The following is a 19,662-nucleotide window of genomic DNA, read 5'->3' on the forward strand; positions in this document are numbered from 1 at the left end:
CGCTTTTTAAAGTTGATGTTCTGAGAGTACGTAGGGAGGAATCATGCCTCTCAGCTTACTGAGAGGAGCAACCTGCTAAGCGGTTGGTTGTAGCGTTTCATGAAGGCGGTTCTTCATCAGTTCTCAGCTTAAAAATAACCACTGGATGTGTGGGGAGCCAATGCCGCCCTGCCTTCCTCCTCCCCCCCCCCAAAAAAACAAACCAACAACCGAAAACACCAAAAGAAACACCAACAAAAAACTGCAGGATGCAGCTTAAATTTCATATCCCATTTCGTATCCCTGCTGCCCTCGAGTAAGGCTGTTCCTGCACTCGGCGCTGCAGGGACAGCGGCACATCTTCGAGATGGTGAGGAAAACGTGCTTTTTGTTTTTTTCCCATGTCGTGATCTGACTGCCTTCTGGAGGCTAGAGGCCATCGGGCTGCACTTACGCATTTTTTATAGCAGCACGTTATAGTACTGATCTAAAGGTGACCTTTAGAAGCGCCAACAACTGGTTTTAATGTTGGCTGCTTTTTTTTTTTTTAATGTACTGCCGCACGGATCGGGTCCATAAGCACGTAAGATCTTGGGTATTAACGTGCAGAGCAGAAGACAAACCTTGTTTCAAGGATGTAAGCGTTGGATTGGGGCCGGGATGTAGGAGCTCAGCACTCCGCTCCCTACTGCCCTTCAGCTCACCGCTGCACACCCATAAATCAGCCATCCCAGTCCTTTGGGGGAATCCTTCAAGCTCCAGCAGTGAGCCTCTCCACGCAGCAGCTGTTGCTGTTCCTTCTCAAAACCAGAAAGGAGCGGTGATGCAGGGAAAGTTGCTCTCGTGCCCTGTGCATATTCCAAGCCAAGATAAAGATTTTAAAGTAAAACACGCTTGCTGTTTGTATTAAAGTCATGAAAGACTGTCCTTACAGTCCAGGTAATCTGTCAGTGCAGAAGGAGACAGGCCTCCCGCCTTCCGAATGTTATGACCCGTTTTAGAAATAATAGTTCTTTAAAGTTTCATCTTTGCTTATGTTTTCAAAGACAAAGATGAATGTGCTTGTCTGTTTGTGTATGGTCTCGAATATTGAGAGCTCAGTAGCTCACATGGCTTGGATTTGGGTAAATATTGAACAAAGAATTATTCAGTTGATCAAATGAAATGACTATTCCCCTGCCTGAAATTAGTTGCCTGCACCTTCCTGCTTTGAAATTTAATAACCATGCCCTGATTTGATAGGCCACACAATATGCCATCTGGATATACATTGTAAATCCCTCAGGCAATCAGGTTATGAGAATGAAGATATTTATTTTCTGCTTTTTGCATCAGTCAGATCATGCAAAACAAAGCTTTGATTGCAAAATAATTCCACAGGCAACCATAAATAACTATCTGTAAAGAGAGTTTCCTTCACCTTGACTAATTCCTTCTCTGTAGGAAAGATTTGCAGAAGGAGTGGGAAAGAACATATTGTGTTCAACAGAATTCTAACGAATGTCACAAAGTTTGCACTTGCAACATTTTAATACCATAAAGGCCATGCAAACCATCCATTTGTGCTAAATTAGTATGGGATGAATAATGAAATATTTAAAATCTGTGATTATGGAAGATGTAATTTGTCTTTCCTTTTTTAGTAGGTAAGCAAAACAGGTAACACAAAGAGGCAGCATCAAAAAGACTAAGAATTAGAGAAGATGCTCTCTGCTTTATGGATATCTGAGATACCATGGTAACACAACTCCTATTCACTGCAGAATGGCAAGATAGCACCAAAATGCTGGGCAGTTAGGGGAATGAAGATGCTCCTGTATTTGCAGCTAGTCCGCTAGTTCACCTTTGGGATCTGAGCATCCACCAGTAATTTGCAATATGTTTATAAGCAGCCATTTGTGTGTTTTGTAAGCAGTGCAGACCTTAGGTCAAACAGCTGGAAAGAATTTTTCATCGTTTATTTTTAGTTTAATTTCCTAGGGAAGTAAGTCATTTCTGATCCATTTCCCTTTGGAAAGCTTGAAGACCACTCGGCAATTGAATCAGGTTTGTAGAGCCTTGAAGATACTACAGGCCTCCAGTTTTTGTGCAATAGCTGCTCAAGCAGAAAGAGACACTGTGATGGGTTAAAGGGGGAAGACTGCAATCAAGGCTGCGCTAATTCTGCTGCTCTCAGAACTGCTTGTTAGAATATTTTACTCTAAGGTTACTCCCACTCATTCAGGAGCAGAAAACCTCAGACACGCTTGTAACAGGGTTGTTTGTGCTTAGCAACACTACTGGAAATAGAATGGTTAGATAAAGAACTCAGAGCTTTGTAAAGACTACAAGTGTTTTTAATTAAAATATAACCGCTGCAATGAATATTTTGTTTCTGAAGCAAACCTGTGACTGTAGAATGTCATGGGTTTCCCAAGGAAACTGGAATCTTCAAGGTTAATAGCTAGTGCACACACACAGCAAAGCAACAAAGAAACATGTAAACCTGAGGAAACCTTTCAGGGAACAAAGGATTCTCTGGTATTGCTTTCCCAGGTGTATGCACAGACTTTGTGACTATGCTGTCAGCCCAGCTGTCCTTTTCTAGACAAGCCACCTTTCTACCAAGTGTCAGCCTGCTCACGTGTGCCTGCTGTGTCCGTCTGCTTGTGGGAGCAATTGAGGCAGCAGTATGTGCACCATCCTCAGAGCACTTCTGCAAGATGAAAGGGACAAACTGAGCATGGCTCCTGCAGAGTTGCAGTTTAGGTATTTGCCTCCACAGATTTTGCCAGTGTGATTCTGCTCGTACCACTGACTCCATTCAAAAACAGATTTTCTTACCCTCTCCTGGGATTAGGCCAGGGAAGAGCACCAGTGCCTGGGACTGCTGTTCCCAAGAAAGGAAGTGTGATCCTCCACTGGGATAGGCTCACAGGCTGGGAAATTTTGCTCTAGGCAGGAGGCTGTTTTATGCACAGCTGTTTTGCAGAAGTTGACATGATTTGAATTCAGTCCCCAGAACTGCAGCGTATCTCTCTTGCTGTGTGTAACTCCTGTGATCTTCTGATGGCAGTGAGGAAGAATATTGTTCCCTTTAAAATTGATCTTTGAAACACTACACATAGGGCACTTCGGCTCCATTAGTGTTTGCTATGCCTGTCTTGAGCTGTCTGTAAAAGAAATAGCATCGACATGAGGAATGTGAGGAAGGCTGCAGGCGCTCCAACAGTCCTCACTCCTTTACTCTGTTATCCTTAGTTTCCCATTCACCCAGTAGAATCTGGGCACTGGGCAAATGAAGCTGCTCTTTCCTGCTCCGAGAACTCCAACATCTTCACTCTTGCCACAAGTCTTGAAATGAGTTTGTTCATGTTTAGTTCCTTAACTTCAAAGAAATGACTTTCAAGAGACAGGCAGAGATTTGGCCCTTAATTAATTTAATTCGTTTCACTTAGCTGCCAGTAGATGGCTCTCTGAATTTACAGACCCATGTTTACTTCTTTGTTTATTGACTAATGCTGGACACATTTGCAGTGGAAAATGTATCCAATGTTTTTGCTTTGAGGAAGTTTATGTAAGAAGAACAAGGAAGCACTGGCTGAGTAAATGGACTGCTAACAAACAAAGCATGGGATCAGTTTGCTTCTTGCAAAATGGTTTGCAGCTACCGCACAAAAGATTTTTCTTGTGCAGAACTTAATTTAGGAGTTATCAGATTAAATGAGTTGCACCTGTGTTCAGAACATGCACTTACCAAATTTCGTTATAACCAAGTAAGATTTGTTCTCAATTAAAAAACAAAACCAAAAACAATTTAGTCCCTTATTTTAAAGGATGCATGTGGTTTATGGGAAGATGGGAAGGAATGCTGCTGAACTTACAGCAATGCTTCATTCATTAGGGCAGATGTTTCACAGACACACGTGTGTTGTAGAGCACCTTGTCTAGGCTATGAGCTTTAGACGGGTAGTTGCTCAGACCCAGCACAGCTCACAGATATAAACACAACTATTTGTTCCTTGCATTTTCTTAACAACGTTTATTAGAGAAGAGAGACTTTCAACGTGGCAGTGATGTTATGATAACTTGCTGGGCTCCTCCTGAGCCCCCACATCAGCAGGGTGACTAGAAAGGAAATGCAACAGATAGAGTGGAGCCTCATCAACCTCCACAGTGTCCCTCACCTCCCTGTTCAGCATATGCTCTGTCCTGCCGAAGCATCAATGTGCCCAGGAGAAGTGAGCATCACCCCTTTTCACTGACAAGTGTGCTTACCTGGAGCAGCAGATGCCTTATTGATGGCTGTGCAGATGGGCTAACTTCTTTGCGATGTAGTAGGGTCTTTCCAAGGCAGATTCATCCCATCTTTGGAATCACATGTAAAACAACACAAGTGCCTCCTTTTTTGCTTTCTAAAATGGGGTTAAAAATTACAGTGTGCTGAAGGAATGTCACCCTAATTTAAAGAAAATAGTTCTGTTTTCTACTCCAGGTAAAATGTGCCACACAACAGTTGCTTTTGAACCAGAAGTTGCTTGTTTCCAAAGAGATGTCTAGAGAAGTGTTTTTCACACTGAAATCCCGCATCGCAGTTTGGCCACACTCTCTTCATGAAGCATGAGTTTCTTTCTTCAGACAAAACGTTTCCTCCTATTAATTATCTTCACTTGCAAATGAGAAAACAGAGGCAGATAGGTTATGTGACTCAGCACCTGTCAGTGACAGCACTCAAAATAATACAGACATGCCACAACGTCAATCACACTGATCTGTCAGTGATATGGAGTCAGGATTTGTTGTCACCATGAATTTTAGTGTCTGGCATTGTTTTTTGATTGTGAAATACTCCCATTTTTCCCGTCATATTTCTTTTTCCTTAATTTCTCCTGGTTAGTACTCCATACACTGCAACATTCAGATTCAATCTACAGGATCTCTTTACAAGGGCCAGCCTGAGATCTCTCAGTATTTAAAGTCATTGACACCAACTTTGTAGGCTGTTGCTGGGCTGTTAGAAGGTGAGTAACAAATCTTCATTATGAGGGTGAAGTGAAGAAAGGTGAACTACCAAGGGGAAGTTCTTTCCTATGAGAGTGGTGAGGTGCTGGAACAGCTGCCCAGAGAGGCTGTGGATGCCCTGTCCATCCCTGGAGGTGTTCAAGGCCAGGCTGCATGGGGCCCTAGATGGCCTGGTCTAGTATCAAATGTGGAGGTTGGTGGCCCTGCCTGCAGCAAGGAGGTTGGAGCTTCACGATCCTTGAGGTCCCTTCCAACCCAAGATATTCTGTGATTCTATGATTCCATCCCTTGCCCCATTTTAGCATATAGCAAGTTGTACGAAGGCCCCTCACTGCACAGGAGAGACTGTTGCCATAATTCAAAGCTTGATTGCTCTCAGCTATATTTCTGCTCTTCCAGCAAGGCTGCTGTCTCTCTGGCAAGAGTGGCAGGGCAGGACGGGTGTCCCCACCTCAGCCAAAAGTTCAGAGCTCTGCTTCCTTGTGCTTTCAGATGTCAGAGCACATCTGCGTCTCACCCACTGCCCCTCTGCTGGTTGCTTCCAGCACTGCGGTGGCTGTGCTGCTGGAAGCAAGTTTGCTGCAGCTCGTCTGGCCAAGCTTCAGCTCAGGAACAGGCAGTGCAGAGCAGGGCACTGACAGATAAGTGATGGTGACCTCTGACAGCCCACACTGACAAGCCAGCTGTAGAAAGCTTTAAATAAGGGATACGTAGCTTTGGGGGATAATACTGAGCCAACTTTGCATGCACTGCCAACAAAACAAGTTCTTCTGTCAGGGGTGAGAATGAAACCTAAAATCCAGGAAGTCTCTTCATCAACCACTGACACTGTGTCTGTGTGGCAGGGTTTGGGGCTGCATTGCTCTGTGGCACCTCCTGGCAGTGACACGAATGTTCCTTTCCAGATATGCAGGATTCTCAGTTTCACTATAGAAGAGTTGGGCAGCAACATTCTCCTTTCAAGCAGAATGAAACAAGTCCTCCTGCATCTCCACTGATGGCTCTTTGGAAAAGAAATTCTATGCAAGGAAATATATTTGGTGGTTCTACATGTGAAGGATGGACAAAAACTCAGATGTAAGGAGGTGAATGAATGGCTGTTCGGCTTATCCTGCCCAACCTCTGTGATGGATTAATCCCACCTGCAATTCCACATGCCAGCAGTAGCTCAGCAGCAGAACTCTTTGTCCTGGCAGAGGCTGGGGATGTTTCCTCCCCTCCCCCGCGGTGAGGAGCAGCCCTTTCTCCATCGCATACAATGGGGCTTTGCTTTGCAGCATCCCCATCTGCGTGCAGTGTGTGCGCATCTGCGCAGCGCGTGCCAGCCCAGTTGTGTAGCAGGCCACAACCTCATCCCCACCAGATTCACTTCATACTTGCACAGAGTCTGCTCAGCTCACACATGTATATATTTGCGGATTTCAGGGCCTGACATTCCCCGTGTAACGGGTGCTGGAAGCGATCACACATCGCACACAGATGGCATCTGCCCAATTCACACTTGCAACTTTGGGACACTTCCGGGATTGCTATTAATAGTCTTCTGCTTTAGATTAATGCACGGCACGTGTCGGCGCAGCATTGGCTCTGGTTTTTCTGTGGGGACGCGGCCTGGATTCAATCTTTGCCTTTGAAGTACTGAAATAGCGTTGCACGGCAGCACGGCCTCAGGACAGAGCGATGGGAGTCGCGTCACGCCGCTTCGAGGCACCGCTGGGGCTTTGGGGCTGAGCTTAGCGCGATACGCCGGTCTCTCTTTGTTCACAACAGCCAAACCCTGCTGTTCTGAAGGAGAGCGAAGCATCACAGCGCTCGGCCTTCGCAACGGCAACGGCAACGGCAACGGCACCGGCACGGCTCAGCCCGCCGGGGAAGGAGGCGGCGCCCGCTCGGGGCCGGCGCCGGGGCTGCGGACGCTGCCGGCACTGAGCGGCGGCCGCGCCCGCGCGGGGACAATGCGTCCTCCGAGCGCCGTATGTCTGCGAGCAGCGGCACCGCGCCGCCAGCAGGGGGAGCAGCGGGCGGGCACGGCCAGCGCCGGGGGGGGAGCCGGGCCGGCAGCGCCGCGCGGGTGCGCGCCTCCGCCGAGCATTACGGCGCCCGTTCCCGGCTCCTAGTGCCGAGCGAGCCATGGCCGAGCGCCGCGCCTTCGCGCAGAAGATCAGCAGGTAGCGCGGAGCGGAGCGGGGGGACGGGGCCGGCGGGGGGCACCGCCGCGCTGCGCCGCGCCCATCGGGGTCGGCCCGGCGTCCCGGCTCCGGGGCCGCTCGGCGGGGCCCGGCGGGGCGTGCGGGGCGGGGCAGGGCCGGCTGCGGGGCCGCGCTGGGGGCCGCGGTTCCCCCGACAAAGGCGTGGTGGAGGCGGCGTGCGCGCCGTGCCGCTTCCCTGAGGGATAAACCGAACGGAGCCGTTTGAGAAGGGCAGCGGGACCGAGCCGCCCGCCGCAGCAGCTCGCTGTGCCTGCACAATGGGCCCGGCCCGCCGGTACGGCCCTTTGTGTGCGCGGGCGGGGGGCCGGCGGCCTCGGGCTCCGCATCGCGGCGTTGTGTGCGTTGTTTACTTCTTTAGTAACGAAGGAATATTTATGGAAAATCTCCCCGCGCCTTCCCGAGCCCCTTCGGGGTCTGACGGGATTCGCGGTTCTGTTGGCAGTTCTCAGCGGACGCCTCCCCAGCCCCGGCCGGTGGGGCTGAGAGCAGGAGCGAAGGCTGGGTCGTGTGTGCGTGGTAAAGTGGCGAGTATGGGAGCTGTGTCTGATCCGATGGTGGAGAAAGGCCGCCAGGAAGGGAATTGATGGAAAGGGCTGTGTAGGACTGGGGCGGCAGCGGTCCCACCCCGACGTCGCTCCTCTCAGTGCTCTGCCAGGGCTCAGCGTCTCCGGAATGCTCTGCTGCCGGGCTGTAGCCATAGAAATCATCACATGGGGGACAAATAGTAGAAGTGGGACCGAAGAAGCTCAGCAGCGTGGTGGGAAGTTCCATAAAATGGCCCTAGGATGGGTCAGTGCTGCTGGTGCACCTTCTGCCTCTGCCAGCCACCAGTTTGGCACGGTAGATAGATTTTACCCACCAAGATAGGTGCACTTTGGTGGTTCTAGTATTCATCTCACAGGGTGCTACAGCACGGGTTGCAGCTGTGCCATCTTTGTACCTTTTGATCTAATGCACTCGCGTTTTCATGCCAACCCAGTGGTGGCATTTTATGCAAGTAGAGGCAGTCTTTTCAATGTGCCAGGTTCATTTGTGGAGTTGGATGTTCTTGCATGCTGTGCTTGCTAAAGCACTGGGTAGCATGCAGTGGCATCAGCTTGGAACAGAACAGCTGTGTGTTAGGTTGGTTGTTAGGAAAGAAGGAGCAGTCGGGCACTGGCATGGGCTGCCCATGGAGTGGTGGGATCACCATCCCTGGGGGTGTGTCAGAACCATGGGGACGTGGCAGTGAGGGATGTGGCACTGGGCACAGTGGACTCAGTGATCTTAGATGTTTTTTTGAATCTCAATGATTCTGTGATCTCCAAGTCCTCGTCCTGGAGGATATCCTTATTTACATGACTGCTGCCTTTCTGCCTGGGATTTCCCATGTTGGAGTGTTGCCTTCAGGTTTGTAATTCATGGGCAGCACACCCAGTGCGTGTGAACCAAAAACCTGTGGGCAGAGATGGGTACCCAGAGGTGCTCGCACTGAGCTGTAGCCCTTCTCACACCAACACAGAATATGCTGCTCTGCAACTTAGAGTTTCAGAGGCTGAGGGATTTGGTCACAACAAGCAGCATCCGGAAGTCCCACGAGCTGTCTTGATGGCTGCTGGAAGCCCTCCCCGGCTGCATTGTTTAAAGAAGAATAGATCCATCCCATATTCACACTCTGCCCTCCGGTTTGGCTTGCTCGTTGAGGTACACATACCATTTGTCTTATTCACACACAGGAAGTGGTCACACTGCTCTTGGTTTGGCCATTTGTGTGTAATTCAGTTGGGGTGTAGTTCAGATCCGTAAATGTGAATTTCTTTAAGGCTTCTATCTTTAAGAGATAGAAGTTTCTAAGCTGCTTGTTGCAGTAGTGGGAGGAAGGAAAGAAAAAAACCATTCTCTCTTCTTTTTCTTAGAAAAACCACGGATGTGGTCTTTGCAGAACTGATTTATCATGCTTTCTTCAACCACTGCGGTACACCTCAAAGATAGGCACAGAACTCCTGTGCCCTGTGGAGTCTGTTTATCACTATTGGAGCATTTAAATACTCACGTGGGCACTTCTCAATGGCTGCTGCAGCAGTTTCAGAAAAATCTGGCCTGCTAGAAGATGTCTTTCTGACCAGGTTATACTGCTTTTCTACTGGAAGGCTTCAAGCTTCAGCAGATTTTAGCTTGAACTTTGGCCATCACATGCACTTACTAATTCTTGACCTTAGCAGAAGAAGCTCTTGAGTTAAACGTATTAGAGTGTGGTAAATGATATCTGAAATGGTTAATTTTTAATTGAAAATACACTGTTAATCATTTTTCTATGTAACTATTGGAACATCCTTCTGTAGCATCATACTACTTCTGTAGTCGCTTGTACAGTGCTCACAGAATCATAGAATCATTTGAGTTGGAAAAGGGCTTTAAAAGCCACCTGGTTCCATTCTCCTGCAATAGGAGAATGGAACCCATAGCTCCATAGGTGCTCAGAGCCCCTTCCCTGACGTTGGGTGCGTGCAGGGTTGGGGCATCCATCACGTCTCTGGGCTCTCTGTGCCAGTGCTGTAGTGTTTCTTCCATCTCTGCGTAAAAGAAGAGTTGTGTTTCTGTTCAGTGCCTCTGTTCAGCTTATATGGTGCTTGAGGGACTAGAAAAGAGTTGGTAAAGCTGAGATCCAGGCTGGCAGAGGTAAATGCAGGTGTTAAGACCTCTCAATAAAAGCCAAACAGATGTCAGTAATACATTGAGGAACATAGTAACAATTGAGGAACTCTGAACTGCCAGTCCTCCCCCAGCAGGGGCTGAGCCTACAGTCCCAGTGCTGCATCTGGCCCCCCTGGGGTTCCTGCCGCATGCTCACCCCTTCAACTCTGAGCATTGCATTTTTCCTGTTGAAGTATCCCCATATATTTTCAGGGTATGTTGTTGTTTGGCAGAGAAATGGGATGTGGAGGCCCTGTACTCTGAAGCTCAGTACTGAGCTCATAGTCCCAGCTGCTGAAGTGTGTTGTATCACACAGCCCATCTTTCCAGGGGTAAATGGTGGAAAAGTTCTGCAGATTTGGTCAGAATTCAAATAAAGAAGATGGAAGAAATGCTCTATAAACATCGTGCAGCATACATGTTTGGGCAGATGAACATAGCCTTTCCTACAAGCCTTGATCTGTGCCCTCTCATTGTCCTTAAGCCATCCTGCTGCTTCAGTGGGACCATCACCATTTGGAAGGTGCTTGGATGAGTTGTGTCCTTTCTGAATTCTGCAGCTGAACAGGATTCTTCTGGCCTGGAATAATGCCCCTTCCTTGCCCTCTGTTTTCCTGTGCATTTCAACCTCACGCTCTCCAAGTTTGATTTTTACTGGTGGAAAAACTCCATTTGTGTTGGTGTTCATTTGAAGCCCCTTTGCGTTGCCTGAACAATGTTCCAGGGAGACTGACAAACACCTTTACCCTGCCTAGGGGTAAACAGAGCTGGTGTGAAGCCTGCACCCACTGAAAGTGATAGCAAAGCTGTCACTGGCTCCCACCAGCATCAGAAATGTGGCTGCAGGAAGGTATTCAGGGAGTTTCTTCTCGTGTTCAGATGCCTTTTGCATTGTCAAAATGCTCTCACAGATAGATGGAAGTATTTTTAACACAAGCTTTAGTGCAGCTTTTTCCTCCTCTCCAAAAGTCGTGCTGCCTGCCCTGTGGATGTCTCGTGCTGGAGCCAGCAGTGCTCCAAGAAGCGTATGGGAATCCCTGACTGCTCTTTGAAAGCAAGAAGAGAACAGCTCGTCCCTACAGCTCAGCTTACTTTGTCCAAGGCTTCCTTGTTTTTCCTCAGTGTGAGACGTGCCTTTGTTCTCTCCTGAAAGGTCCAGCCCTGTGGTGATTTTCACAGGCAGGTATGTTGGGAGCTCAGCCAGGGGTGACCCTTTCCGCCTTAGCACTCAGATGCTGTCAGAAGAGCACCCCAGGTAGCATTCCGTGGTGTTTGCTGCTTTAATTGATGGTAAAGAAGAAGGGAACACATTGTTCATCTTCCGTGTTAAGAGCCCACGCTTATCCTGCAGTGGTTGGGATCAGGCTGAGTATTTCCTCAGCAGGGGGTTGTAAATCAAACCCGTTTCACTCAAAGGGAGGAAGTGGGACCTGAGGTTTTGCAGGAAGGTGGTGGTCAGGGCGTGCCTGCACTGGTATCTTACTTGGGCTCCTTGTCTGCTGTACCACGTACCCACTGACTCATGCCATGGAGCAAGCGTGGATGGTGCTGTCCTGTTGGACAGGAGGGCACACGTGGACAGCTTGTCTCGCCTGCAGCCCAAGACAGAAAACTAGCTCGTGCCATTCAGCTTTGGGAATTCCAGCCCAGTGCAGATGGTTTGCTGGACCAGGCTGCCTTTCTCAAGAGGCAAATGCTCACTGAATGTAGAGACCTGTGTTTGAGACACAAATTGCAGACATGAGCATGAGGGGTGAATCAAACATTTTGCGGTACTCTCTCAAAATGGGGCAGGCTGTGGAAAAGAGGCTTCCTCAAACTGTATGGAAAAAGTGAGATGTCTCCTATGAAATGCATGCAAGAAAAATTGAGTATTTGTATGGAGAATCAAAAAATGGCAGCTCTCACTGCGTGGTGCTGAGTAGCTTGGTGCTAAACTAGATTGTACTAGCAGTAATAGGAATAGAAACCCTTTGTTAAGCTCCATTTTGGGCAAAGATTGCCAGTTCCATTTCTGTTATTTGTTACATCCCTAAGTGTTAATGCAGCATATGATGTAGATGGGCCGGGCTGTATCCTGAGCTGGCTCTTCTGAGAAGGAGAAGAGTTTATAACCTTAATTGACATAACCCAGCACAAAAAGGGTATGAAGTTCCTTCTGAGGTCTCCACGAGCCTTTCCTTGGGAAGAATTGGTATTTCCAGTGTGCTTCTTAAGTTAAAACCAAAAAGGAATGGTTTTTCATTTTGGTAGCATCAGCCCTATAAAAGCCAAAATGTATTTTTGTGTGTAATAAAGAAAGGTGGAAGTACAAACAAATGGCTGCATTCCGTTTGCAGCTCCGAGCACTTAGAAAATGACCAGCTGTGTTTTGCTTTAGAAGCCAATTCCAAGGGGATTTTTTTTTTTTCCCTCTCCTTTGTCTGTTTCTTTCTGTGTAAACCACATGCACATAACAATAATTAACCAGTGAAGGAGGTTGAAAGGGAAAAGGCTGGAAAAGATGCACTTTAAACACAGAGATCCTGGGCTTCATGAGGCTATGAGCTGCAATTAACTGGAAGGTTTGTCTAAGGATCCCAGGTGATGTGATGAATATAAGGTAGCTGTTAAAGGGGCAGAATTTGGATACTATTTTGAGATTTATTTCTTTTTTCTGGTTATGTTTGGTGCAGTGTATTTTCTAATCTAAGAAAGCTTAGATTCTGGTGGGCATAGAAATAATGTTTGGGGTTATCATGTAGCATCCGAAGCATGATGCTTTCCAGTAGTGGTTCACTGTGTTTGTGAATGCTGTGGTACAGAAGCCAGGTAGGTCTGTGCACCAGACTGCAGGCATGGAGCAAGTTGTAGGAGATCCTGCAGAGGCCTGTAGGGGACCTGAGGTCTGCGTGCAGCCAGATCATCCCAACTACAGCCACGCTCATACCAACACAGAGCCATCACCTGGAAAAAAGGACCAGGAGTCTCCCTGCAGCTGATCTCAGAGCATGGGGCACCAGCCACACATTGGGCTCGTGGAGAGCTGCTGTAACCAGAAGGAGCTGTGCTGGATGCCTGTGGCTTCCAGCAGCCTCCCAGCAGAGGATGAGTTTCCACTTCTGGCTGTGCTTTCCACCTGGGAGCAGTGCACTTCTCATAAGTGGGGAAAGATGTTTAGTTTTTCTGGTCATGGCCAAATGCAGGCTCTGATCTGCCATTCTGCACAGAATATGTATGGAGTTAGAGATGAGGCTTAAAGCAGAGGTTGTCTACAACCCTGGGCAAGCTTTTAAATCCCATCAGCTGCAGATGCTTTATGTTTTCCATGCCGAACAGCCATCTTAATACATTCAATTTTTCCTGTAGATACTGGCAGCATGTGTGCTTTGTTTTGTATGTGCATGGTGGGATGGAGAAGATGGTTATTCTGAGGGCAGTCTGACACCCTGAGTGCTGTCCATCCCCAGCAGAAGCTGTTTGCCCTGCTTTCAGAAGCCACCCTCCAGAAGTGAAAACAGTCCCCTGCAGATAAAGGCAAACACGAAGCAAATGGCTTCTTGTAACCACGATAAATAAAACTTTTTGTTTTTTTTTCCTTCTGAAGTCTACTTTTTTAAAAGACAAATAATGCTTCCTCTGGCTAATCTCACTGCCGTCGTCCAGCATGAGGAAACATCTGCTCTTCATGGTAGGCTTGGTTGTCCCAGTCAGTTCCCATTCAGTTTCCTTCTCTAATACCAGCATCAGTTGCCTCCATGTGCCTCCACCCCTGCCCTAAATCAGGAGCAGCCTGAGGCTCAGGAAAGCTTTAACCATCTTTATGTGCAGGGTTTTAGCAGCCCTTGCACCACAGTAATGTGTCATGGTCCTACTGCCACCTTCCTTCTTTGAAAAGGGGGAGATGCTTTTGTTGTGACCCAGCTGGTTGTTTCCCTTGTGTGATTTCAGCCCACCCTATGTGGGATGGCTTTTCTGCCCCGGGGGTGGGCTGTTGGAGGGGCTGGCTGCTGGACAGAGAATGGCTGCCCGTCCTCATTGCCATGGCTGCAAAAACCAAAAGTAGGCAAGAGCTGAGAGAGCAGAGCACAGGGGAGGATGTGTGACCAAACCTGGGACTGCTGTGGGATGTGGAGAGCTCTGGAGAAGATCTTTCCATGGTAGGAACTGGAAAGAGCCTGCTGGCAACAAGTTTGTACATATGTCATGTATTCTATTGCCACGTATGTGCACTGAAGAGCAGTTCACAAAAGGAAAAAAAAATGTACTTGTAGCCTTGCTGGAATTTTGCGGTTCTCCAGGAGTTTAATATACATGGTTTATTCTCACCAGACAGCACCATTCCTGTTCCAGCTAGCACGCTAAGAGCTTGGTTTTATTCCAGCAGCAGAGTATAGCACGTTTGATTCGTTGTCTTCACTGTCATTCTTTTACAGTGGTAACGTTGTCCGTGTCTCATTTCAGAACCGTGGCGGCTGAAGTCAGGAAGCAGATCTCAGGGCAGTATGGAGGGTCCCCCCAGCTTCTCAAAAACCTCAATATTGGAGGCAGCGTCTCTCATCACACAACCGTAAGTAGTGCTTGGAACACGGAAGAGGGAAGGAGGTGTGCATGGTTATTCTGACCATTGTTCAGAAAGAAATTGCAGTGCCTGTTCACGCAGGAGTTGGACTCCTATGGTGGTTGTTATGGGTCCTTTCCAACTTGAGGTACTCTGTGGTTCTGCAGTACTGACATGTTGTTATCTTAACACTGATAACACTAAGGTAAATAATTCTGTGCAAAAAGTGCTGATTTTGGAGATGTCTGTCCTGCACATCAGTTAGTCTGGCTGGGAGTCTGTGTTCCTGCAGAAGCTTTGTAGGACACTGGGGCTCCTTTGACCAGCTCTTACTTGCTTTATCCCAGAGCAGCTTGGATGGGACATTAAATTCCACGTGCATGTCTGGGTGTCTGCAAAGAGCTCTTTGCATGCTCGTGCTCTTTAGGTACAGTATTTTAGTCTTCATTGACATTCTTAAGACTAGAACCACAGTTACAAAGCTCATCTGATCTTCAGATGTATTTTAAATATTACGGTGAAAGCTTGAATATAATTATTCCTCAGGAATGTGTATTTATTTATGTGTTCACAGTCCACTTCTAAGAGTGGTTGAAATGTAGGCCAAGTTTTCAGGAACACCCTTTCTGAAATCAGATTTTCTTGCACGGACTCTCAGTAACCTTCAAATTTTATTCAGTGTGGTGGTACAAATTTCAAGAGTTCAACAAACTTTTTCAGGCTGGAGCTGTATTTTGGATGTGTTCCTTTGATTTGGATGGGTTTGATTTGATATGCCCTGGGTCATAGAGTTTCTTCAGCAGCCGTCAACTTAGAAAACAAATACTGTAGGATCTTGCTTTCTTCAAAGAGGTTTAGATTGGTTCTGGCAGTGCTGGAAATATGCCCTGAATTTTCAGGAGTCCTCCTCTTGATCTGGAGTAATGTCTTGCGTGGTATTGTTGGTTCATATGCTTCTCTGCACCCCATGCAGTGATAAGCTTTCTTATGCAGAGCACAGATGTGTCCTTAGGGCTGGTACCATCTCAAACAGGATCTTAGAGACTAAATTGACCCCTACCTTAAAAAGAATGATTTGCTGCAGGCTGAAAGTTCATCTTTAAAGAGATACGGCTGTGCTAGAATTGCTGGGAACTGGCATTTGTGTCATTTCCCTGTACATCAGCTGTAAGTACTGGGAGAGAAGAGGGCTGGTTTGGTCAGCTGTGTGCATGGCCTTATTGCTGAGTGAGCACAAAGGAGGGAGGGGTTATGAGAACGGCATCTCCAGGGATAATGCCTTATTGTAGCAATCTCTGTAGAGATGTGGGATGATAATGCAAGACCTTGATGTGGTGGTTCTATACCATCTTTAGCACCCAGTAGTTAGGTGGAGGGGAGGCACCCCTGTTATTAGCGGCACAGACTGGATGGAGCACTTGGGGTCATGCCCCCACTTCCCTGCTGCGATGGATAGCTGAGGATTGATGTCTGCTTTTGAAGGGTCCATTGGATGTCCATCCCTCAGCTTTCTGTGCCTCGCTTGTCTCACATGATTTCATTGAGGAACAAGTTGGGTGAATTGCCCTTGTGCTCCCCTTTGCTTTCATGAAATAATATCTCTTTGGCATACCTTGCCAAGCTGTTCTTCAGCCAGACATGTATGTGATAACTATTTTTCATTGGTTGCCCATATGAATCATCTCTTCCACTTTTTGTTTCTGCATCTAAGGTTTTTTCTGCCTACTGTCGTAAAGAAGAGCTTCAGAAAAGAAGGGGACCGACTCTTTAGCAGGCTCTGTTGTGACAGAGCAAGGGGAAATGGTTTTGAGCTTGAAGAGGGTGGATTTAGGTTAGATATAAAGAAATTACAGTGAGGGTAGTGAGGCACTTAGAACAGGCTGCCCAATGGGGTGGTGGATGCCCTGTCTCTGGAGACTTTCAGAGTGAGGCTGGATCAGGCCCTGGGCAACCTGACCTAGCTGTGCTGTCCCTGTGCCTTGCAGAGCAGTTGGACTGGATGACCTTCAGAGGTCCCTTCTAGCTCTAAGGATTCTATGATACTAAGTGTACGCGCTCAAAGCTTCAGTCCTGTCAGTCTGCACATGCAATTCATAATACAGGATCAGATTTGTCGGGCACCGTCTTGTCATCTCTGTCTTTACTTCTTGGTCTCTCATTATCCTGTTGCTGGTGTGGTTTTTTTGGTAGATCTACGTGAGCATCTCTAAAATCCTAGATAAGGTCATGCTAACTGGAAGCAGGCTCTGAGCCTTTCCCATCAAAATGCGTTGCGTGACGCTTGATGCGATTAGCTGCTAGTTTGTCATCCTAAATTCTGTGCTGAGCAGAGATGCTTTTAGAAGAATGATTGACGTGGAGTAGTGTTTTATAGGAGATAGTCTGTGTGTTTAGGCAAGTCATGAGTCTGTCCTGAGGCTGCATCACATGGCAGAGGTTTTGCTTATAAGGAATTTTGGGTTAGTTTTTCTCCCTTAAGCATCCCTCAGAATCTGCTGTTCCTGTCTGTTCTGTTTGGTAGTAAAGGGGAAACATGACTTCTTTCAGTTGGAATAGTTGTTTGCTATGGAGAAGTTCAAAAGTTTACCTGTCATATTACCATTATGGTGCAGAAATGGAAGGCCCTGAATCTGTGTGGCAGTGCTGTGTAGCTGTGCTTGTGTGAAAGCCTAAAGTAGGATTCCTGGTGTGGATTTCCATATTTTACTATTTCTTTGATTGAGTTTCATGTGATTATCTCCACAATGGCAACAAGTTGTATTGCTGAAGGTGCAGCATGGACCTGGAGGACTTCTAATGATAAAGCACTCTCCTATGCAGTGCATCTTACTCCTCACACAGCTAGTTAGGATCCAGAGGAGGTCACAAAGCTGATCCACTGTTGTCTGCTGCCAACAGCAGCTGCTTCTGGGAACTCCTCTGTAAGTCTCATGATATGTGGTCTGATGTAGACATCCTTTAGCAGAAATCTATGCTTTTGTGAAAGAGTAGCCTCAGTGCTGAGCCATTGCTTCTCAGTGGCTGAAGCCAGGGCAGGAACTTCTTGCACATGACGCATTTGCATGTGGTTGAACCCAAGAGTAGTGCAAGAGATGTCAGCTGAATTTTAGCAAGTCTGTTCGCTTCTGCTTCATGAGCAACAGCCAAAATGCTGCCAAAACTGTTTCTAATTTTGTATCTGGTGATGCTGGGGGAGAAGAAGGCACTGCTTTCAACTGGCTGCACAAGTGTTTGTGGTTTATTATTGTCAACTTCCGCCCTTCTGCCACTTCAGGAGCAGCTGATTTTAATGGTGTGTTCCCCAAACCACAATGCAGGCCCAAAGCCATCAGAAGCCTTTCCTGTGTACCCTGTTGTGCTGGATGGCTCTCCTCACACGGTGCAGCCTTTGCAGCACGGAGCTTTTATTTTTGAAATCCAGAACAGAAGGCACTGATGGTTTGTTGCTGAGAAAAAGGAGCCTGTAAGGTCCTAGTGAGATGAAGGAGCTTTTCTTTTTTGAAGCTACATTTGCAAGTCACCGGTAAATAGAGCATGTGTTTGCACCTTGCCATTGGGTTTGGGCCTGTACACCACAGGCGGTGCCCTCAGCTTTGTGCATTTATTTGGTGCTTCCTGGTGGGAACCTGTACTTCTGCTCCCACTGAACAGCTGCTTCAGACGACCAGTGGGACTGAATTCTCCTTTCACACGGAGGGTGGTGAGGCACTGTTCACAGGCTGCCCAAGGAGGCTGTGGATGCCCCATCCCTGCAGGCATCCAAGGCCAGGCTGGATGTGGCTCTGGGCAGCCTGGGCTGCTGATTGGTGACCTGCACACAGCAGGGGGTTGGAAGTGATGAGCATTGTGCTCCTTTGCAACCCAGGCCATTCTGTGATTCTATGAAAACAGAGAGCTCTCACTTCCTTTCAGAGAATTCCCAGCAGCATGCGACATTTACTTTGTTTATTTGATGAACTGGACTGTTTACTATGCTCTATTATAATGCCTTGTGACTAACCACTTTCTTTTCTATTTAAGTTTGTTTTTTTTCTGTTGAGCTTCTCCTCGTGCTATGGTGCTCATTAACTGTCTGCTGACCCTGTAATTGCTGCCAAACACTGTGGTGTGGCAGAGCACTGCAGTAGTTGTACCTGGACGAAGCCGGGTTGTTGGGCAGCACAGGGATTGCCATTAGTGCTGCTGAAGTGACTGAGAGGTTTCTCCACCGCCTGATGTGCATGGCTGGCTTTACTGGCTGCCTGTTGTGCCTATTTGGCTTCAGAAGAGCAGAGTTCAGGTTTGGATCAGTTTTTTCCCCATGTTTGTGGGCCTTTAGTGTGAGCAGACAATGCTACTGAAGGACAGTATTGCATAGCTGAACACTGCTATGAGGAGGAGCGCTGTTATCAGAGTTGATAATTACTTTGGGAATGAAAGGGTGTGGATTCTTGGAGATGATGTGATCTGTCCACATCTGCTTTCAGTGCTCCATTTTCTTCATATAAAATAAAGGTGCTGACATTTATGTATCTTTGTAAGGCACTACCAGCTTTATGGGCATTATGAGGGCTAATTGAAGCTTTGTCTTGGATTTATTGGATGTCATGCTTTTGTTCTTTGTGTTCAGAGATAGTATCTAATTATTAAATAAGAGAATATAGGTTCCTTTATATATTTCCATTGTTTATTTTAGCATTGCTTAAAAGAAGAGGAAAAGATAATTTATGCAAATGAATGGAAAACACTGCAAGGGAGAACCTGACAATAAAAATGTAGGATAGAAAAGGGCGTTTTGAAGTGTTCAGAGCCAAGTAATTTTATCACCAAAATTACTAAAATGAAAAGGAAAATGAGCCAAGTCTTAATGCTCTCTCAAAGCTGATTAAGGCTTAATAGTGAGTCCCATTATATGGATTTCCTGGAGGTTGTGCCCTGCCTGCCTGGATGGTCTGTCCTCATCAGCCAGGAGAGGATGGGAGAGGCATCCACATCCTCTTCCCCTCCTCCTCCCATCAGGGGCTGCTCATGGTTGACTTTGCTCTAGTGAGCAGCTCGGAGTGCTGTGTACCAGTTATGAAATCAGTAGAACCCTGCTGCAGAGATCAAGCTTTTTATACATGAAGTTGGTGAGTCTGGGAGTCACTGAATGGTCAGTGAGTCTCGTTTGTCTGCAATAATTTAAACAGTTTATATGTCGGCAGAGATAACTGATCTTAGCAAAATACTGAGTAAATTCTCTTACTTAACAGAAGCATTCCTGACAGGCCTGCTAATAAA

At 47.2% G+C, this 19,662-nt stretch overlaps 1 protein-coding gene across 16 annotated transcripts in view; it reads left to right on the forward strand.

Moving 5' to 3' along the window:
• Positions 1-7,019: 7,019 nt before the first annotated feature.
• DOCK7 (dedicator of cytokinesis 7) overlaps positions 7,020-19,662 on the forward strand; it is an 88,996-nt gene continuing 76,353 nt past the window's right edge. For all 16 annotated transcript variants that reach the window (XM_052666780.1, XM_052666781.1, XM_052666782.1 and 13 more), the window contains exons 1-2: positions 7,020-7,148; positions 14,307-14,412. In XM_052666780.1, the coding sequence (XP_052522740.1) occupies positions 7,111-7,148; positions 14,307-14,412 (144 nt within the window). In that variant the 5' untranslated portion in view covers positions 7,020-7,110. The remainder of the gene's footprint in view (positions 7,149-14,306; positions 14,413-19,662) is intronic.

Source organism: Tympanuchus pallidicinctus, unplaced genomic scaffold, assembly GCF_026119805.1.
Source record: "Tympanuchus pallidicinctus isolate F22 unplaced genomic scaffold, pur_lepc_1.0 scaffold7, whole genome shotgun sequence".
In the NCBI taxonomy this organism is placed as follows: Eukaryota; Metazoa; Chordata; class Aves; order Galliformes; family Phasianidae; genus Tympanuchus; species Tympanuchus pallidicinctus.